At 35.4% G+C, this 23,349-nt stretch overlaps 1 protein-coding gene across 3 annotated transcripts in view; it reads right to left on the bottom strand.

Moving 5' to 3' along the window:
* Nucleotides 1-23,349, bottom strand: part of LOC111046926 (protein polybromo-1) — a 109,706-nt gene that overhangs the window by 14,700 nt on the left and 71,657 nt on the right. For 2 of the 3 annotated variants that reach the window (XM_039435414.1, XM_039435415.1), the window contains exons 25-30: nucleotides 21,649-21,821; nucleotides 16,986-17,078; nucleotides 6,143-6,319; nucleotides 4,919-5,041; nucleotides 4,037-4,397; nucleotides 2,918-3,068 (exon numbers count right to left, since the gene is read on the bottom strand). In XM_039435414.1, coding sequence (XP_039291348.1) covers nucleotides 2,918-3,068; nucleotides 4,037-4,397; nucleotides 4,919-5,041; nucleotides 6,143-6,319; nucleotides 16,986-17,078; nucleotides 21,649-21,821 — 1,078 coding nt within the window. Of the gene's footprint in view, nucleotides 1-1,262; nucleotides 1,418-2,917; nucleotides 3,069-4,036; nucleotides 4,398-4,918; nucleotides 5,042-6,142; nucleotides 6,320-16,985; nucleotides 17,079-21,648; nucleotides 21,822-23,349 lie in introns of all 3 variants that reach the window. The other variant, XM_039435413.1, reaches the window with a different exon arrangement.

The raw sequence follows: 23,349 nt of genomic DNA, 5'->3' as shown, positions 1-23,349 counted from the left end.
CTCTCTTTATCCTTGTTTGTTCTCCATAAGTCTTTGATATAGTTATTATTTATTTCGGGGACCAAAAACTTAAGTATATGCATGACTTCGCTATTAATTTCAAAAAAGCCTCTGCCTTGTACTCCATAGATTAGTAGATTGAACCTCCGCTCTCTCTCCTCAGTAGTCTTACCACTTTCTGAAACGTTATTTTTTATTTTGTGAATCTCTTTTTTAATCTCTTCTATTTCCTTTTCAAAGCGACAGTTTATTTTATCCACTTTACTTTCTAAAGTGTCTAGCTTCTGTAGCTTCTCTAGAATTTTGTCTAGTTTCTCATCAACCAGCGACATATTGTGCAGTGTGTTTTCTATGGCCTACAGCTGACGAAAAATGAATTTGGTACCGTACAATTGATCATGAAATGAGTCCTATCATTATTCAAAGCCCATTCGTTTTAAACAGTGTTTACGGTTTTGAAGAATTTATTCTCTCTGAAGTTCAAGGTCGCAGAAGATAACAGCGCTGATAGATAATCCAGATTGACGTCTCAGCTCCTCTCCCTCTGCGTCTCTGTCTTCTTCTTCTTCATCTTCTTTTTCTCCGTCGACGTCGTCTTCTTCTTCTACTACTTTTGTTCTTCATTATCGTCTTCTTCTTCTTCTACTACTCTATGTTCTTCATCATCATCATCATCATAAAATGTTTTACTGAAACACATTTGAAAAGGAAGACGATTTTCTTCTCCTGTCTTCTTTCTCTTTTCCTCTTCTTCTTCTTTTTTGTATCGGATGATGCCCACATGAGCCTTTTGCTTGTGCGTGGGTAATGGAAAGTGCGTGCGTGATTTATTTATTATTCGTGAATACAACGGATAGAGCAATAATACAGCAGACTGAAGGGTGTAACGCCTTAGTCGACTCGGCTATCCTGGCTGCTTCTTCTTCTTCTTATTGACTGTGGCAAGTTTGTTAAATTAAGCTGGATACGCACACAACATTGACAGTGAACAGTGAAAATATAATTATTGTTCTAATGATATTATTCACTCGGCCGTGCTGAGTGGGAATAGTCCAATTATTAGAACTGGTGGCAATTATTATTTCACTATCTCTGTCATGTGCGGACCCAGATTTACATGTTTTAACCGTTGTTTGTGCAGGCCAATTCAGCAGCAAAATACAAAGTGAAAATTACAAAAATTATTCGATACGAACAGTCAATCTAAACACAAAAAAAATCTAAAATATCAAGAGGGGTGGCATGCTTTAGTTGAGGCTAACCGGCCAACGTGACTTCTGGCAGTCCAACTGTTGTGATAACAGTGGTGTGTTGTTGACTGCTGTTGACAGCTGTTGTTGTGACTGTTGTTGTTGCAGTTGACGGCTGCTGCAATTGGGGTTGTGTGGGAGGTGGCCTTGAACTTGGCACATAGTTCCTGTCACATGTCACACAACCGTATCATATCATTGCTACACACTGAATAGAATCTAGTCACTGGCAACTAGCCATTGGTTCTAACTATACAAATAGGATTTAACAGCTGACTCGAATCCTAACATTGGCTTGAAAATAACTTGGGCGGATTCACACCAAAGCTGGGTCGGGCCGAGCCAAGCCGGGCGGATCGGCCGAGCGGAATCTGCGTGCTTTCGCACTGAAGCCGATTCTCTCAGTAATAGAAAAATACAAAATACTGCGCATCTCACTACGTGGGAAGATTGAACTAAACTGAAAGAAGGCAGAATCCGCTTGGCCGAAAACTCGAGTTGGGCGACAAGCCGACTGCACAAATCCGCTCGGCTCGGCCCGGTGTTGATTTGAATGCTCCCAAATAAATCCTTCAGAGTTAGCACGCACGCGGATTCCGCTCGGCTCGGCTCGGCCCAGCTTTGAGTGAAAACCCGCTTAGAACTAGCTTTTATTCAATTCATAGGCTGTTCGCACAAACGGCGGTTGAATTTTAATCGTGATCAATTCCACGAGAACCAATCAGAGAAAGCCGTCTTTTCAAAAAAGCCTTCTCTGATTGGTTCTCGTGAAATTAGTAACGATTAAAATTTAACCTGCTTTTGTACAACCAGCAGATAGTGAGATAACGACAGTAGCAATGATTGGAAGACGTGGTTTCCACGATTATTTTGGAATGCCTTCTATCTATATTATAAAGGAAGGCTTAGACATTGTTACACTCAAATTGGATTTATTAGACTTAAGGTAATTTCTAGGTAAAAAATAGTTCCTCGGTTTAGTAGCTTTGTACTAGGTGATGATTGGAGTAATAGATATAGGCTCGGTTGCACAAAAGCTGGTTAAATTTTAACTGTAGTCAATTTACGAGAACCAATCAGAGAAGGCCTTTTTGATAAGAGGGCTTCTCTGTTTGGTCCTCGTTTAATTAATCACGGTTAAAATTTAACCGGTTTTGTGCAATCGGCACATAGTTTTCAGAAGATTTTGCATTAATCTGTCTTGAGCATAATTTTGTATTAATTTGATGATAACCTCGACATATATTCTATTATAGTGGGGTAACATTTTTAAAACTTTGCATTGTAAAAAGTTAGGGCCTATAACTAAAAATGTATGAAAATATGTAATGTTCTTGAATTTATAAATAAACTCCTCAGGATGAGAACTTGCATGTTGCACAGTCGACATACATTGTTGTGTCATCACAGCTGTAATCACAGCGAGACACTTCAAGCAAATTTTTTTGAGATTTGTAGCTCAGATTTTTTGTTGTTCATTTTTTCTTCACTGCTCTATTTAAAGTGAAGTTATTTTCTATATTCATAATTTATAATTTTCCAGTGGTTTATTCATTAGTGGTTGAATTTGGTTGTTTATTCAATTAATGTTAGAAGCTTCTCGCTGATGACAAAATATGCATGATAAACGTTCTAGCGGTAGTGGCCAGCCTTACTAAGGGACTTACTTGCTGCGCTGATCTACAGGTATGAGACGACCGGTTGACTTCATGATGTGCACCTCCTTGACATGGCGAGCCAACCGATGCAGCGAGGGGAAGGGGGCGCACTGCTTCTTCATGCGAATGCACGTCTTCCACTGGCATTGGTACTCCACATCTAAAAACACAAATCAATATCATCAGACAATCATTGTGAAAGTTCTCTGTACAGTAAATTTTGATCCAGTTACAATCGTTAATTGTTCCATCACTTGACTAGTGCAAAATGTTCCCATGGAATGCCATTTCAAAATCGTTGGTTCAAGCTTTTGGCGCGCACTTATAAAGTTGATTTACACCAAAATGTGTCGTTTACTAGCTGCGTGAATAAAGAAAGGCTGTTTTACAAACTTACCGCCTAGAAAAGTGTGCATTCCTTTCATTTCATTACTCTCAAATTTTCTATAGAGAAAAATTCATTTAACGAATGGTTATCAAACATCATTTTGATGGTTATGTATTCTATGTCTATGCTATGGTAAACAAAGAAGCTATCAGCGCATGCGCAGAAAAGCAAGCAGACTACAATTCAATCGACCAATGAGAGCTCGGATAGTTGGAGCTGTAACAATTTACCACGCTTCGACTGTGGGGCAGGAACTTGGAACTGGAACTGGTTTCTGGTACAGAATCTGTCAAAATTCTTCCCATTGGACGCGGAACTTTTTACCTGGTAAATTTTGAATCAGACAATTTGCCACATTCTATGTACACAGAACGGGCCCATTGCAGACTTCATTCAACACATGCAATGTAGAAGATGGTGCAGAGGAAACGCATGTTTTTCGATCCAATATTACTCAGCGTCGGGAGGGGGTATTGACCTTGAACGAATGTTGGCAGACGGCCCATACTATGCCGTTTCAGTTGCTATGGAGCGTTGGAACGTGCAACATCGTGTGTTCGCTGCCGAGCAGTTTTTTAGAAACAACGAATCTGTAGTCACAGTGCAACGTCTTTTCTGTCAATATTGAGTCGGACGTCGTGGTGTGGGGTGTTTATGGTCCAATTTTCAATGTTAACTCAAGCCATAGTGGAGCTTTGCAACCATAATAGTAATATTCTTTACGGTAATAGGTAGCCTACCTGTGGGCGGAATGGCGGCAAAGAACTGTTGCACATGACCGGTCGAGTCGGCAACTGCGTGCTCAATGCAGTCCACCATGTCCTCGAACTGGTGGTCACAGCTGTCCCATGCGCACTCGAACACTGCGCATGTCTCCACCTTCGCCGCTCCACCAATCGCAGTCACCTTGCCAGCCCCTCCCACTCCACCGGCCACGCCCACTTTTCCTCCCACACCCGCTCCACTTAGCCCCGCCCCTCCCGCCAGCAGCAGCTGTTGTTGTTGTTGTTCTTGCTCGGCGAATTTCGCTGTCGTCTCTTCGTTTAGACGCGCCGCCTTCTCTTCGTAGGCTATCTTCTCGCTGGTCGGTAGTTTACGCCACTGTCAACATTATTAACTGATTAATAATCAATATAATAAAAAAAATTAATAATCAATAATTACAATCATTATGGTCCAATCAACGAAAAAGTATAGAGGTGTTTGGAATATAATTTTTGAAGAGAAAGAGAGAAAAAGAGGATTAATTTCTGATAGACACAACATGACTCAAAACCAACATTCACAAACTGATTAATGAATTCTCCACGCTGACATCCAATACTGTACTGAATCGAGCCGAATACTGGTGATAAACAATAAATTCGTTTGGCACTCCATGTCCTCATGTCTAGAGAATTAGTTAGCGATAGCATAGTACACTGTAATTATCTTCCTCTTCCATGGTGAATGAAAGAATCCAGAAAATCGCACACCTTACTACGAATTATAGAGGTTTAATTTTACTACGAATTATCGAGGGGACCGAAATACAATGCTTTACTACGAGTTATCGAGAGAACTGAAATATATTGTTTGAAACTATGAATAATAAAGGTGTGAATTATCGAGGTTCTACTAACCTCGTTGCCGACCATCCGGCTGACTTCGCCAAAGCCCTTGTCCGGATTGCTGGATGCGATTCCCTTCCGGATGTCACCCGAATACAGGATGTATCCGGTCACTAGCTTCTTGCCAGACATTTTCTGAAACAATTCAATCAATCTATAATAAGTATAAAGCAAGGTATTGGCTTATACATGTAAGGGTTGGGAAATACACGCATCATCACGTCTCAACTAATGATCAACTTGCAATATTGCATAAACATTATGAATTTACCAAGAATGGTTAAAGGCCTATTTTTATTCATACTGATCAATTTCGAATTAATAATTGAAAAAAATATTTGATTTTTGATTCAAAGTTTATACAACGATAAAAGCCAAACCAAACAGAGCTTTCTGCAAGTGATTCCATGATTGGTAGCACGCGTGACTGATGAATGAAACGTTGCAGGATCCAGATCGATAAAACAATTTTTTTGCTGAAAAATTTCAACTCTACTGAAGATTATCAACGTAATTCTGTCAAAATAGTGAATGATTTTTTTAATGTTTTACAATGATTTCCTAATGAATTTTCATAATAACTAAGATGAAATATTTTGATAATGAATTATTAATTTTTACATTGTTAAAGACGATCTGGCAACAGAGCAAAGCGAGAAAGAGATAGCGCTATCCGCTTTAATGAATGATAGCATAGCCACCTCTAATACGAGGCCACGGCCTACGATATTGCAACGTCGCAGTGTAGGCCTAGAATCTAATACATGATTGGTGAAAAAGCTTTTAAAAAATACCAGCTTATCTTTTTCACACATCATGTATTAAATTATAGGCCTACACTGCGACGTTGCAATATCGTAGGCCGCGGCCTTGTATTTCATTAGAGGTGTCTATGATGATAGACAAGGATAGCAATACCATTGCTAATCAAACACTGCCATTATAACGTGGACCTCACAATAGTGTTTATTCAAGTTACTACTTTCAGCTACAGGCCTGATTGTTATTGCATTTTTATAGTGTTTCTTCAAATTAATATCTTCAACCTCCAACTCCATTTTCAATCACCAATTTGAATGCGGCGCTTGCCAACGCTGGCCTTGATGGGACACTGGTCACAATGCAGTGTGGATGGCAAGACCAATGCGGCCAAGCTTACCAGGCTGGGCCAACATGTGGACTGACTAGGCATTAATTGGAATAAGAGTTGAAACAAGTTGGGTTTTGGCAACTTACGTTTGTCTTTTTGGTAGAAGTGGGCGTGGCGAGCACAGAGGAGAAGGAGCCGCCTCCCCCTGCCAGACCCGTGTCTGAGTTGACCGAAGGAGGTCCCCCCACCCCTCCCACTCCGTCCAGTGAGTCATCCAGCATCATCTCAGACTCCAGTTTGGTCACCACTGGCGAAGACCCACACTGAAACAAGGCATGTTCCAAAAGTAATGGCAATCGAATGCAAGACATGTTCCAAAAGTAAGGGCAATCGAATAAGAAGCACTTTCAGCAAGTAGGCCCGCCGCAAAGTAGACCTACGCTAATCCACGCCACTCCAACCCACGACGTGGGATGTTTTGTGAACCATTGCTATAGTAAACGCAAATTGGAGAGGCGGATGCTAGTGGCACCATCTATGAGTGAAATTGGTAAATTTCAAACAGTAAAAACAGTTTGTCTGCTTCGTGTTTGTTTACATTTAAATGCCATCATAACCTGATTTTTCATTAATTTTCTTTCAAGATTTTTTAAATTCAGTCATACATTTTATTCTAACTGAATAATTTGGAATGGACATCAACATTTCAAGCACCAATTCAAGCCTTCACTAAACCCATAGAGAAAAAATAGCTAAAGTAGATATCCCATGGGCGTTCATGTCGCAACTTTCACTGTTAACTCAAGCCGATTACTGTTGATTTTTACTGTTTTGGTAGAGTGAAAGTGTATGAACGGTACAATATGAGAGACTATCAGCGTCACACAGCTTCACGGGAAAGAAATACGTGAACTATTGGCTTGAGATAACAGTAAAAATTGCGACATAAATGCCTTATACCATGGGATATCTACTTATGCTATTGTTTCTCTATGCTAAACCGTTGTAATTGTACAAGTGACGAGTAAACTATTTGTTTGTTTTTCTCTAAGACATAAATAAAACCTAATTTTAAAATTGTCATATCATTGAAACATCTCCAATATTTAGAATACATAACATAAATGCAATTTAAAGCTTGAAATTTACCAATATCACTCAGAGATGGTGCCACCATCACCCGCCTCAACAATTTGTGTTTACTATAACAATGATTTACAAACCATCCCACGGCGTGAATTAGCGTGGGTCTACTTTGCGGCGGGCCTAAGGTCCACGAAAGTATTTAAGGCCAGACAATGTTAAGCGTTTTTAGAGTTGGCAGGACAGGAAGCTCTCAGATTGGCTGATTGTGTTGGCGCCTGAAAAAAGCTTGATGTGGTTTGGCCTGGTCACTAACGATACAATATGCATGTACAGTCAAAAAACTTAGTTTTTGTGTCTTCGAAGTTCGACCGCAGGCAAAAATTGCTGTACGAATTTCAAGGTTAGGTTTGTGTGTATGATTTTTGTTGTTTATTTATTCGCTGCTCTATCACCTCAAATCAGTATAAAATTACTAATCGTAGTGGTTTATTTTCTGTCAATTACGGTTAAAATCTTGAGAAACTATAAACTAAAAACATAATACTGGAAACTTGACAAACTGATCGATATAAGGCTATCAATACTCAAATCTTAACTATGATAAAAACTTATATGTAAAAGTGATCAGATATATTTTGTGACTAAATGTATAAGATTTGAAGAAAATAAAATTTGAGGATGAGGTTCTCAATTAATATATTTTATTACTGGATCCTCCATTTCAAAAATACGTGACATTATAATACTAAAGCTGCGTTTACACCGGAGTTAATAACACGAGTTATTAACAAAAAATTAATTGACTGAATCGTCAAAAATTTCTCTTGACAAAAGTTAATAACTCATGTTTCTAACAGAAATTCCTTGTTATTAACAAGATCTTGTTATCAATATAATTGACTTCCATGTGATTTCATTAATTTAACGAGACTATTTATATGATATAGGCTAACAGCCGGAATAAAAAGCAAATAATTGTCTTCTAATTTGAATAGAAACATGTGTGTGATCATTAAAATAATGATCTTCATCTTATCTAATGCAAAAAAATTATAATGCGTTTACACCAGAGTTTAAAACAAAAGTTTTCAACATATTAAGTTAGTAACATTTTCTTTTTGCTGCTAGTTTTGTTATCAACAAAAGTTAATAACTTTGTCACGTGTTTCGTCTGCAGCTGTAGTTATTAGGGAACAGCTGTAGTTGTAAGGTAGGGGTGCTGGGTGAGGGGGTTGTGGGGAAGATAGTAACCTGTTATTAACAAAATTTACCGACTCTCGATGGATAACATAAATCTTGTTAATAACAAGGAATTTTCTGTTGAAAACACGAGTTATCAGCTTTTTCAAGAGAATTTTTTGTCGATTCAGTCAAGTTGACAACTTTTTATTAATAACTCATGTTATCAACTCCGGTGTAAACGACGCAACTTAGCATGATGTTATTGACTTTTGTAATTATCATCAGTTAATAACAAAAATGTTGAAATCTTGTGTTATTAGCTCCGGTGTGAACGCAGCTTAGGCTAATATTTCTCAACAATACAAACCTAAGATTGAGTAATTGGATAAAAAATGACAAAAATATAATCATTTCAAGAAACCACTACAAGTCAAGATTAGGCCTGCTTGTAGTGTTATAAATCGGTATGTTGCTTAATAATCCCCTTTGATGCTTGGAGCATGAGGTTCATGTCCACCCGGGAGCAAGAAGACTATTACAAAGAATGAATTAAATGAGACAAGTGTAGGAGATGGGTTTAACTCCTAACCAGTCTGGGAGATGGGTTTAACTCAACATTATCATAGATTGCTAATCTAAATCTTAGAAATTGGATAACTTCAAACTAAATTGGACTATGAGTAGGGCTGTTAAGTTGAGAATAAAGTTTGCATAAAATTCAATAATATAATAGGCCTAATTGACGACATTATTCTTGTATTAGCCTAATAATGTCAAATTGTAAGTAGTATCACAATGTGGTTGTAACATCTTCCTACTATTATAGTATCTACTGACGCAAATTGTTAGGTTAGGAACTGACGTATAATTTATTGAATTTACATTATAAATCGTAATTACCATATAGGTATCGAGTAAAATGATGTTCAACATTTAAAACTACAAATTTAAATAAATGTAGGTTATTTTCAAGTTGTGCTGGTCGTTTCAGCAATTTTATCTATGGTTACCTTGCTCAGCGGCATACGTATTTATTGTAAGAAAGATAAATCCATGCCAAGAATATTTTCATTTCCAAACCAAATTTTAAATGTTTAGGCCTAATATATTTTTAGTTAGAATAATACTTCAGTAGGTAAAACTTCCATTTTACCATTACTATAAAACTGCTAAAACAAAAACTTTTGATTAGGCCTACAACTAACCTCAAAATTCTGAACGACAAAAAGTTCAAAGTTTTATAATATTTCATCCAAAACAGTGAGTAATCTAAATCTTAGAAATTAGATAACTTGAATCTAAATTAAACTACAAGTAGGGCGGTTAATTTGAGAATAAAGTTTGAATAAAATTCATTGATATAGGCTAATAAATTTAAAGCGAACAACTTTGAAATGGGATGAAACATAAATAGCCTATTCAGCTAATGTTCAATTGTTCAACTTACCGGGAACGCGTCACAAGACATTTTTCAAGTTTCGACTGAAGTAGTTTCCAATTAAAGTTCACTAATTTGAATTCAATTAACGTTTAATTTAATGTACTTCAACGAAAAATCACCAATTTTAAATGATTTGCACGAAACACCACTTCCAAGAGAAGATAAATTCATACCGAAATAGTATTGATCAAAATATATTTCAAAGCAGATTTCTAAAAATGGACACCTCAAATTTATTTACGTACACCAAATATATGCTAATATCAACCGATATAAATTTCACAAGATGTCGTCTAAATTGAAAGACTTTCCAAGAATATTATCAAACCGTATGCTATCACAATTCTTAGCTGATTATGGTAACCGATTTTATGTCATTGAAACGAAAATATAGAATTTTTAGTAATTGTACAATGAAATAAATGTTTGAGGATATAAAATCAAATTTTCTCATCTAGGTTACTGAATTCATTACAAATGTATCTTCAAGACGAAAAGTCACGAACACTTTGCAATGAAAAGGAAGTAGAACCAGCACTTCATTTAATGCTTATGCACTCAAATCCAGGAAAACAAAGCTAAAACTCAATTCAGAAATAACAAATATTATTCTTAATTGAACAAAAACGTAGCACTAAACTACAAAAGAACTCTGGAGAATGGAGATTCTAGATATCATCTGACGATTGAAGAAGAATGAAGAACGGTCACCTTATAATGTTCCAGGTTCCGACTTGAAGTTTCTAGTTCAAATCTTTTCCAAAACTACCGATGCTACAATTGAAAGAGGAACGTTCTAAAATTCAGTTTGACTACAGCGCCATCAGCGCTATTCAACGTGTTAGTGAAGAGAACTAAAACTAAACACTAAAATTTAAAAATATTACCCTAGGCCTACTTGTATTTTGTACATTATTTACATTTTTTCAAGACGGCTACTACATAAATTAATAAAAATTGAAATGTGACAGGCCTCTTTCATTGCAATGAAAGCATACTAGGCCTACAGAAAAATAAAAATAGATTAGTTGATAGAGGTTGAAATAGACGATAGGATAAAAAATACATAAATTTTGTTAGACTGAAAAAAGCAATTTCAGTTAGACTCAAAATTTCAATTTGACAAAAGCGTTTGAATTGAATTTTAAACAATAAATATATATATACAATTCACCAATAAAGTTTCAAATGCAATAAATTTATCAATATACACATTTAACATATTGATAGAATTGCATGTATCATAGATACAGTGCAATATAATAAAGATAGGTATATCAACAAAACATGGAAATAATCAAAATATCACTATACTGTAACTTACGTAAAAAATTAATCCTTACACTTACCTTATACGTGTAAGGCCGGCCTTACACTTATTATTATTCAGCAATATCACCATGAAGATTATGGCATGTTTTGTAATATTTCAGTAGACCACCCCATGTTCATAAAATATTGCCGCGTCAATTTGGGCTACATTGTTTTAGAGCTCCTCGTTAGTTCGGTAGCACTGCCCTCAACGACTTGTCTTGAGTTGGGGATTATACTCAAGTTACTTTAGTGAGGCCCACGTTATAATGGCAGTGGAGAAAGATTGAAGAACAGTATTGCCGATTCTCTGCTTGCCACTGCCTTCTATAGAGGATAGCTGATAATATACCGGTATATCTGATGTAAGTTAATATTAACTGTTCATTCTTGTTTAAATAGGCCTCTATTTTATTCGTCGAAGAAAAAAAATTACTAAATAAACTAGTAGTTCTGCGAACAGTAGACCTCGCTCATGAATACAACTCTCAATCTAATGAGAAGGGCCAGTAAGTACAGTATAATTATTATTGTGAAGATTTAGCCATGTCATCTATTATTTTCTCCATTGAAAGTGCTAGAGACACTGTTTGCAGGGACACCGGACTTATCAAGGAGGTACCTTTATATCGTCTCCATATTCACAATATAAAAATATATTACAACTTTTCTAATAATTAATTATAAGAAATCGGTCAACTGACGGAAAAATGGAATATGCAGTAGGCAATTTAGATGATGAATCGTCTCACAGACGATGGTGAGATGGAAAATGATTCTAAATAAGATGGGTTTGTTGGTGACAATGACAAGGGGTTGCTAATGATGTTTTTCATGAAAAGTGGATTCAATGTTATGGCTTGTTATGCCTATGCATAATGTTAATGCTCACAAATCGGTTTCCGATCTCATACCAAAAGGAAAACAAAAGACTTGACCCTGTAGAGCGACACAAAAATGCATACAATACAATAACTATTGTACCTGATAAACTGAAAATTCAGTTAATATAAAATTGTCTACAACTAAAATAGTTATTGATTTATTAGTTGACTCATTTTTATGATTATATGCGAAAAAGTAGGAACATGAGTTGCTGTATCTTCAAAGATACTTTTGAGTTTATTCTACAGTTTTTTTTAGTATTACAAAAAAACCGGAGGTCTTAACAAAAATCGTTACACATACGTTTCTGCGCCTTGTTTCAAAGAACTTGCATACCAAATTTCATCCAAATCGGACAATAACTGCGACTGTAACTGCGGTACAAACAAACAAACAAAAGCCGATCAAGTCGAAACTAAGACCTCAGCTTCGCTTCGGTCAAAAATGTTCATAGTTGAGATAAACTAGTAGTTCTGCGAACAGTAGACCTCGCTCATGAATAGCCTACAACTTTCAAACTAATGAGAAGGGCCATTAAGAAAGTACAGTATATTGTGAAGATTTATCCATGTCATCTATTATTTTCTCCATTGAAAGTGCTAAAGATTTTTTTTCCAGGGACACCGGACTTATATGTCTCTCAAGGAGGTACCTTCACATATCGTCCCCATATTTACAATATTACAAATTTTCTAACAATTAATTATAAAAAATCGGTCAACTGACAGAAAAATAGAATATGCAGTAGGCAATTTAGACGATGAATCGCCTCACAGACGATAGTGAGACGGAAATGATTCTAAATAACATGGGTATGTTGGTGACAATGACAGGAGGTTGCTAATAATGTTTTTCATGTAAAGTGGATTCAATGTTATGGCGGCTTGTTAGGCCTATGCAGAATGTTTATGCTCACAAATCGGTTTTCGATCTCATACTAAAACGAAAACAAGAGCTAACTAACTAAGCTGTGAAGTCTCCGGCCGGTTCGGTAGGTCTAGAAACTATTCATCTATGAAAAGGGAAGAAAAAATGGTGCAATCAAGTGAGAAGTTTTCTTCAATTAATAAATACAGTATGATTTGGAGCGGCTCAGACGTTTCAAGGTTCATCGCTGACAACTCTTCGCTGTCCTCTATCGATAGCATTCCAACGATACCATTCATTCAATACAGCACATTTTATAGCGGCACAATTTATATTCAATTTATATTAAAACCGGAGGTCTTATCAAAAATCGTTACACATACGTTTCTGCGCCTTGTTTCAAAGAACTTGCAAACCAAATTTCATCCAAATCGGACAATAACTGCGACTGTAACTGCGGTACAAACAAACAAACAGACAAAAGCCGATCGAGTCGAAACTAAGACCTCAGCCTCGCTTCGGTCAAATATTTTAAAAACTAATTAAATTTCGATATTCTTTGAAAATGATCTGGCAACGTTGTGGAGCTAGAAAAGGATATTTGCTTTGTCGAATGATAAGCAAGGATAGCAACACCAATGTTAATCAAATACTGCCATTATAACTTGGATCTCACTATTAGTGGCCAAGTCAGGTTTGTATGGCAGGTGATCGAAAATTAGTCCACTCAAGGAAAGGTTATAGAGGGAAAAGTTTGGAAGGCAATTTTTGACCCCACAGTTCTGTTTAGGGTAGTAAGGAGGTAAGCATATCAGAGTCCCAACCTTTACCCCCTGTGCTAAGGGGGTGGGGTGGTTCAAAGTTACAATTTTTTGGTTTCTCGCATAAACTATGTATCTTACGGACATAACTGTTAGATACAAAATTAAAGCTTACATAATTTTCTACAATATTCATCTGACAACTTTTTTATATCTTTTCTAGATTTCGAGATATCTGCTCTTGAAGGTGTGACATTTTTGAAAAAAAAACACGTTTGCCTACAATTTATTTCTATTTTTGCTCTTATAACTTTTCAAAAATCGATGGGAAAAATCCATGCTGATTATGAGCTCATAGAACATTAAATTATCTTCAATTTGATTTATAATTTTACACTTTTACGCCTTTCCCTACAACTGTTGCAACCCTAAACCGGCTTTTGTGCAACTGGGCCTAGCTCTAACTATAGTGAGAATCCCGATATTAAGTCAGCATCTCATTAATATTGGTTTTCTATCCTTGTCTGTCATTAGACAAAGTAGATATCTCTATTCTTTTCCAACTCCACACCGTTGCCAAATCGTTCGTACGCTATGAAGAAATATTATGAACAGAGCATTAAATCTCAACAATGAAATCTAAATATTATATCATTGAAAGAAATACTTTCTAGATGGATAAAATTTAATTGATCATTATTAACAAGAATAAACAAATAATATTATATCTGGGTTGACTTAAATTACGCAATCTACTATAGAAGGCCGTGAAAATGTGAGAATCGGCAACTCTGTAGTCCTATAATTAATTTGTACTGACTATTTAACGTGAATCTTGAGTGAAAAATCTTAATGCACTCTGTAAGTTTTTTTTTCAATAGGCTTGAGCCTATAGTGAGGTCCACGTTATAATGACAGTGTTTGATTAGCAATGGTATTGTTATCCTTATCTATCATTCAACAAAACGGATAGCGCTATCTCTTTCTCGCTTTGCTTTGTTGCCAGATGAAATATTTCATCTTAATAATTATGAAAATTCATTATGAAATTAATGAAAGAAAAAATTTCTTGCTTAATAAAATAAAATAGATTATTTTAAACGAGAATGAACAGTTAGTATTACATCAATAAAACTGTATCAGCTACAGTCTATAGAAGGTATTGACAAGACAGAGGATCGGCAACGTTGTTCTCCTATCTTTCTCCACAGCCATTATAAAATGGACCTCACTATAGAAACTATTGTCATATTATTAAATTAATAATTATTTTCAGAAATATACTATTGACCATAACATTTCAAGTTAAAATCGGGACAAAAAGATGAGAGAGTACTTTCAACTGTCTTTTTTTCTTTAGGGCTACTCTTGAATATAAATAAAAATTAGAAATCTAAGTAGGCCTATCCTTGGAACCACTATTACGTGATTCACTTGAAAATGACATTAAATAGCCGAAACATGTCGTGATTGAACAATTTTAAAAGGGTAGTTAAATTTCTAATTTTTATTTATACTTTCAACTGATTGTGAGAACAAATTTTTGTAAAACCTGTCTTATTATCGTTCAACTGAATAATTTTTTTATCAAATTTGTTAATTAAATAAAATTATATCTCCCGGCTGCAAAAAATATATATTAAATGCCTCGAGAAGCAACGAGAGAAGTGGATAACACGTTTGATCAGCACCAAATTTCGGTTAAATTTGATTGAATGTTAGTTCCACCGGGCTTTTATAACTTAGAAATGTTGTTCCCAAAAAGCATTGGACTACAGTACTACTGTATAATTATAATTAATGAAAAGTAGAATTACTAGAATTTCCAAGCTTTGTAAACTTATTTACTACAAGACTTAACCTACCTATTTCGGACTATGTGTTATCTGAATTTAGGAGAGGTATAGCACAAGGCTACCTTATTTTTTCTCTCCCTATCATTATGATAATATACTTATTGTATAAATGAAAAAAAAAAGTACATACTTACTTGCTTACTTACCCCCAGGACCATCCGTATCCAAGTCGACATTAATTTATTCATTTACAACAATTTGGCCATACCAATTTGTTAAATTATTCTTGATAATACATTTTACTCATCTATTTTAAAAAATCCGAAAAAAATCGCTCCACACATGATTATTATAGTGAGGTCCACGTTACAATAGCAGTATTTGATTAACATTGGTGTTTATATTCCTATCAATCGAAAAAGCAGATAGCACCATCCTTTGCTAGCTCCACAACGTTGCCAGATCATTTTTCAACAATATAGAAATATAACTTATCAACAAAATTTCTCATCTCAATATATGAAAATGTATCATTCAATAATTAGAAGATATATTTTTTGGACGAATAAAAGATAATTTATTATTTCAAACAAAAACGAACAGTAGCATAGCCACCTCTAATACAAGGCCCCGGCCTACGATATTGCAACGTCGCAGTGTAGGCCTAGAATCTAATACATGATTGGTGACAGATTTTTAAAAATACCAGCTGATCTTTTTCACCAATCATGTATTAGATTCTAGGCCTACGCTGCGACGTTGCAATATCGTAGGCCGGGGCCTTGTATTAGAGGTGGCTATGACAGTAGTTAATATTACATAAGATATACTGGTATCAGTTATTCTCTATAGCAGGCAGTGAGAGCGGCAACGCTGTACTCCTAACTTTCTTCACTGCAATTATGATGTGGACCTCTCTATAGTTTTCAATAACTGATATTCATAAATTCAAACTGCAGTGTCGTCAAAAAATAATAATTAGAAAAGTGAATGAATTTTAATAATTACAAAGTATCAATAGAAATTGAGAAACTATACTAATAGAATCTCACTATATTATATAATTAATTTGTTTCGTTGAGCTGCTCAGGAGAGCATGCAAATGTCATTCTATAATCTATGCTATTTTTCTTGTCTTTGATCTTTACTATTGTATTGCAATATTGCAGTTATTTTATAGTGAGGTCCATGTTATAATCGCATTGGTGAAAGATAGGTGAACAGCGTTGCCGTTTCACTGCTTTGCCACTGCCTTCCATAGAAGATAGCTGATACCGGTATATCTGATGCAATATTTACTGTTCATGCTTGTTTAAAATAACCAATAATATTTTTTTTGTCAAGAGAATATATTTTTAAATGATTCAATAATGATTCTTCATAATTGAGAATAAATATTTTGTTAGTTAATTCTATTTCTACATTTTTGACAAAGTACTGGCAACGTTGCGCAGCTAGAAAAAATATGGAGCTGCTTTGTCGAATGATAGACAAGAATAGCAACACCAATGTTAATCAAATGCTGACATCTTAACGTGGACCTCACTGTATTGTATAGCATGTAGCAGTTGTACTATATAAAAAGTTTATGAAATAAAAGCGTCATAGAATCAGCAAGTGTATATAGATTTTTGCATTGATATAATGCATGAATACTCACGTTGCTACTGTCGTAATGGTGCATATAGGTATGATGGTGACTATGAGATCTGTCAGCTGAAGGCAGAGTTATTACTTCTCCAGTGACTCCTACCTGTAACACAAAGTAAATAGAACCTCATCTAAACACAGAATCGGACCTGGCTTCATTCTCACTTGAATTTCATTTTTACAGAGTTCAAGTCGAGTTGTTGAAAACTGTTCAAAGATTAATATTAATATCGGGGCACCGAGCTTCACTCGTTATTTATTTATTGACTTTTGATAAACCGAACACAATTCTCTGAAATGATTGGGGAAGTACTAACAGGCACAGCCCACAACTGTTTCTTTCCCGAATTTTGATTTATACACTATAAATAGTCCAGAAAGTAGGTTATATGTTTCATACACTTGAATTCAGGTTCAATTTTCTGTTCAAACATTTGAAAACAAAAAAATTATAATTTAGATTATATACAAACCAAATCGGAAAAAGATTTTTGTAAATATGAAAATTACTTTTTAAACTATAAGCTTCATTGGATGCCTGCTAGAAGAGAAAGTAATTATGGTAGGGCGAGTGGGGGTATGCTGATAGGGTTTAAAAATTATATGCAGGGTATTTGTAATTTCGTTAAATTGGGAGAAATGCAGGTTATTAGTTTAAAATATGAAGGAGAAAATTGTTTGTATATAGTGCCATGTTATTTCATTAGTAGCGCTTTGTGGGAAAATAATTATGCATATATGTGGGAATTTTTAGAAACTTGTGATGGAGAAAAGGAGTTGATGCTAATAGGGGATTTTAATGGGAGGATTGGGGAGGGACAGGTTATCCACGAGGAGGTTTTAGAAAATGATTGGGAAATCAAAGCAGCTAGAAGCTCGAAAGATAAAGTTGTAAATACAAGAGGGCGAATGATTTTGAATATGTGTGACACGTTTGGTTTGACGGTGATAAATGGAAGACTGAGAGGTGACTGTATGGGAGAATATACTTTTGTTGGAGCTATGGGATCTTCCGTTATTGATCTCTGTTTAATGGCATTGAATATATTAGGGCTAGTGCGCGAATTTAGTGTTGATAACCATATTTTTTCCGATCATATGCCTATTATTGTACAACTTGATTTGAAGGTAGAAGAGAGTCAGTCTTTGCGGACGCTCAAGTCAGTACCAAAATTAAAATGGGTGAAACAAAATGATGAAAATGATAAAAATAGTTTAGAAATAAGATGTAGAGATTTTACTTGGGAAGAGGATATTGAGCGAAAGTGGACAGATATTTTAAAAATGATTTATGAAGCAGCAGGGAAACAGGCGCATCAGACAAAAGGGAATGGGAAATCTTGCAAACAAATGTGGTTTGACTGAGACTGTAGGAAGGCTAGGGATAGAAGTTTTGCTAATTTAAAATTATATAGAGGCTGTAATAATGAAGAAACTAGGAGCATGTATCTCAGTGCAAATAAAGCATATAAATTACTGTGTAAACTGAAAAAGGAGAATTATTTCAAAACTCTAGGTGATAAGTTCAGAAAGATAAGAGACGCAACTGAATTTTGGAAACTGATAAAAACTATTAAACCTAGTAAACTTAAATGCTCGGCTGATATAACATCTGATGACTGGGTTAACCATTTTAAAAGATTACTGTCATTAGAAGGGGCGGCGGATGAGTTCTTGTATGCAGCGCCCCGTTGGATGCCGAAATAACGGATGCCGAAATATTAGAAGTGTTAAAAAATTGAAAGAGGGTAAAGCACCGGGCATAGATGGGATACAAGGAGAATTTTTCAAATATGCCCCTAGAAGCTTTGTTGCATTGCTGCGCTGCTTTTTCAATCACGCTTTTGAAAAAGGTGAGTTACCTTCTAGTTTTGGTAAAGCCATAATTTTCCCAATCCATAAAAAAGGAGATGTGGCGCTAGTAGAGAATTATAGAGGCATTGCATTCTTAGATTCGGGAGTCAACATTTTTGCAGGAGTACTGTTGAGGAGATTGGAAAAATATGTGATGCAACACAATGTTATAACAGAGAGTCAGGCCGGTTTTAGAAAGGGTTACTCTACAGTAGACAACATTTTCAATTTGTACAGTATTGTCACTTTAAAAATAGCGAAGAAAGGCATTAAAGTGTATTGTATGTATGTCGATTTCCGGGCTGCGTTCGATGTCATTGACCGACAAATTATATAACATGGGAATACCATTTAAATTAATAAAAATGTTACAGGAATTATATAAATGCACACAATCAGCTGTGTGGACCACTAAGGGGCTAACACAGGAATTCGAAACTTACTGCAGCTTAAGACAGGGCTGCTTATTATCGCCGATTCTCTTCTCCTTATTAATTAATGATTTATTAGATTATGTAGGAGATGGGTTATGGATTAGGGATCGAAATATTAGAGGCTTACTTTATGCCGATGATTTGGTGCTGCTGTCAGATACACCCAAAGCTCTGCAGAGAATGATTAATAAACTTAAATCGTATTGTGAGGTATGGGGAATCAAAATAAATATGAATAAATCAAAAATAATGGTTTTTAGAAAGGGTGGGAAATTGGCTAGTCATGAAGAATGGTTTTGGGGTGGAGAGAAAATTGAAATAGTAGGAACATATAAATATCTGGGGGTTATCTTCACGGCCACCATGAGGTTCGGAACTCACATAAAAGATAGGGTGTCAGCAGCTAAGTGTGGAGTGAATACAGTTTGGAGCAGTATAGTTACTAACAACACAATTCCAGTCAAAGCTAAATGGGATATTCAATGCAGCAATTAGAGCGATTGTGAGTTATAGTGGACAGGTCTGGGGTTACAAGATGTTTGAAGAGCTAGACATTTTTCAAAGATTTTTTATCAAAAAGTTATTTTCCCTACCTAGATGTACACCCAACTACATTTTGTATTTAGAAACAGGGAAAAATCTTCTGTTTTTTCATAGTTTTAGATTGCACTATAAATACATTCTTAAAGTATTGAAGTTGCCAACATCTCGTTTGCCTCGTTTTTTAGCCGATGTCATGATAGAAAAAAATATGGGTTGGTTCAAAGAATGGAAGAATTTAGGCAACAAATATCAATGCGAAGTAGGCGTGAGCCGAACAAGTATTGTAAATCAGGAAGCACAACAAGAACAACTTATGGACTGCATGATGAAGGAATTTTGTGAAAAGTGTAGCGAGAGGGCAAGAAGGGCAAGGTATCATGGCATCTATGCAAAATTAAAACAGGATTTAGGTGGCAGGGACTATATAAATGCGAAGTTTAATAGAGCAGAAACAGCCATGATACTGAAGTCAAGAGCAGCTTTGTGGCCTCTCAATTATAGAATAGATAGAGACGGAGACCAAGCACTTTGTTCAATGTGTAATGACAGATTGAAGGAGGACACATATCATTTCTTAGGAAGATGTTCTATTTCATCAGAAATTAGATGGGAGGTTTGGGGTAAACGTGAATTGACCGAGTAGCAAGTAATACAGCAGTTAAATGGTGAGAGCTGGGAGAAATTAATAAAATATGTGAGAATTGCATGGAGATATCGCTCGCAACTCATTGAGGAATTTAACACATGAAAAATAGAGATAAGATAGGAATTTAGAAATAAGAAGAACACAATGATTGATTAATTATAATATATATCTATTATTTTGTAATAATTTCTTTTTCAGGTTTGCAGATAAAATGTAAATAAAATGTATGTATGATTTAAAAAAATAAAGAAAAATTGTATTACTTAAAAGCCAACTCCTGGCAGACGGCCGTGTGGCCATTGCTGTAAAAAATGTATTCTTTTCAAAGATGAATTATGTAAGAAAGTGAAATAAAGATTTTTTAATTATTATTATTATTATACAAACCAAATCGAATAACAAAATAACACTCACTAATCACTTGAAATTGTCAAATAATGATAAACTTTGAAAATTATGATATACTCTAGTTTAGGAGGATTATCATGTCATGTCAACAAATCAGATGATGTTGATCAAATCGATTAAATTGTCTAGCTAGATGAAATTTCTCGCTGATTGATTATGTTTACACAGCTGGAAATAATTCTGTCTCTCTCCCACACAGGCACACGCATCTTCTGTTATCGAGAGACGACGAAATTATCATCTGTTTTTCCAAGGATGAATTATCCTTTTAATGTCGTTCAGCGAGTTTTCCAAAGAATGAGAACTAGTACAATCGAATCTTTATATTATAAACCTACTATGTTCCAAATTTCGTGAAAATCGTTAGTGCCGTTTTCGAGATCCGTAAAACATAAATAACCAGATATATAAATACAGAAATTGCTCGCTTGATATAATAGGATACAGAGTGGTTTATACGTCAGTTGACGCTAGCAATTTTTAAGGTCAGCTGTTGTTGCAAACCAAACCGCAGCTGTTTAGGTTTATTTACTACATTTTAGTTTGAGGTTATGTTTTATGGTTGTTCGTAATAGTGTATGTTCATTGTTATTTGATAAACCATCAATATAAAGTTAACATCGGAACAGCGTGCCAACTGATTTATGGGCCCCTTTGTATATAAGCGAGTTTATTCCACAGCTCTAGCTCTATCGACTACTAGAGTTTGTCTACTCATCATAAAGTTTGTAAGAGATTAATGTTTTTATTGCTTGCAGTTGGGGCTGAACCAATCAGCTGTAACTCACCCTGGGCGGATTGAGCAGTCGCCTGAAGAAGTAGATCTCGTCCTGAGTGACTGCAGAGGAGTGAGTGTACTTCTTGAGGCCATCACGTGGCAACTCGCGGAACAGCTGTTTGGCCTCATCGAACTTGGACTCACACAGGTAGACGTCGGCCTCGGGAATCTCGGTCGGCCGGCCTGCAACAGACAGGGTGTCGTTCGTAACTGCCACAATTCCAAATTCTCGTTATTTGTGTTTATTATTGAACGAACGTTAGTGAGTTCTCACTATTGACTCATTCAGGGCCAAAGTCGTTGTCCGTCTGTTTGTATGTTCTACAATAACTTTAAAAAGATTGATCAATCAGCTTCAAATTTCGAACACATATTCTTCGAAAAGGTGAAGCTCATTGGAAACAAAATTGACTCACTCCTTCGTCCTTTTTCAGGATAAAACAAATAACATTGAAAGTGCATAAGAAGTATGATCTATCATAAAATAGTTTAAAGTTTCAGCTATTTTGAATTATTTGGAAATGTTCCATTTCGTCAAGCAAAAACGTTTCCAATTATAGAAATTAGAAAATAAAGATTATCATAAAAACTACGAATTGGAAAGCCAATTTTCTGACTCCAGCTGTTCAAAGTCCAGAGCTTTGCTAAATCTCGAGCTCGGGAACCGGGCCCTATTTTTACAGAGTTGGTGAAGATTATGGAAACAGCTGAATATTCCTTTTACAAGAATAATTTGACAGTAGGTTCCATTGAAGATCCTATTTGAAATGAAAAATCACTCTTCAAAATTTATTCTGTCGCTTGAACATCTATAATTTTTTAAATGAGGTGTTCATGTGTTGTCACATGATTTCTATACAGAGTTTCAATGGCGAAAAACCGCACATTTATATCTCAATCCGTATCAATTAGTTGATGTAAAAGTTGTAAATTATGTTGAAATCATGTATCGGTCAGCTGAAGTATTCATTGCATGCAATTACAACAGTTTTCCCATTCATTCATTCATAACATCAGCTGAGGCTTTTTGGAAGCTATCACACAGACAGACCTTCATGCGCTGACACATGATTTCAACATAATTTACAACTTTTACATCAACAAACTGATACGGATTGAGATATAAATGTGCGGTTTTCGCCATTGGAACTCTGTATCGAAATCATGTGACAACACATGAACACCTTCTCATTTAAAAAAATTAATTTGGATTGATATAAGGGACATAGATGTTCAAGCGACAGAATAAATTTTGAAGAGTTATTTTTCATTTCAAATAAGATCTTCAATGAAACCTACTGTCAAATTATTCTTGTAAAAGAGATATTCAGCAGTTTCAATAATTTTCACCAACTCTGTATAAATAGGGCCCGGTTCCCGAGCTCGAGATTTAGCAAAGACTTTAAACAGCTGGAGTCAGAAAATTGGCTTTCCAATTCGTAGTTTTTATGATAATCTTTATTTTCTAATTTCTATAATTGGAAACGTTTTTTCTTGACGAAATGTAACATTCCTAAATAATTCAAAATAGCCGAAACTTTAAACTATTTTCTCTTTATTTTATTGTGTTCAATTTTATAGTTTTCGAATTTTTAAATTGAAACGTTTAAATTTAAACGTGCACTACGACTATGCCACGTTTCGAAAAGTCAATGTTCTGACTCCAGATGTTTAAAGTCTAGAACTTAGCAAAATCCCGAGCTCGGAAACT

Source organism: Nilaparvata lugens, chromosome 9 (genome assembly GCF_014356525.2).
Source record: "Nilaparvata lugens isolate BPH chromosome 9, ASM1435652v1, whole genome shotgun sequence".
NCBI classification, from domain to species: Eukaryota; Metazoa; Arthropoda; class Insecta; order Hemiptera; family Delphacidae; genus Nilaparvata; species Nilaparvata lugens.
The sequence above is the reverse complement of the archived record's forward strand: the minus strand, read 5'-3'. Positions and strand labels throughout refer to the sequence as shown.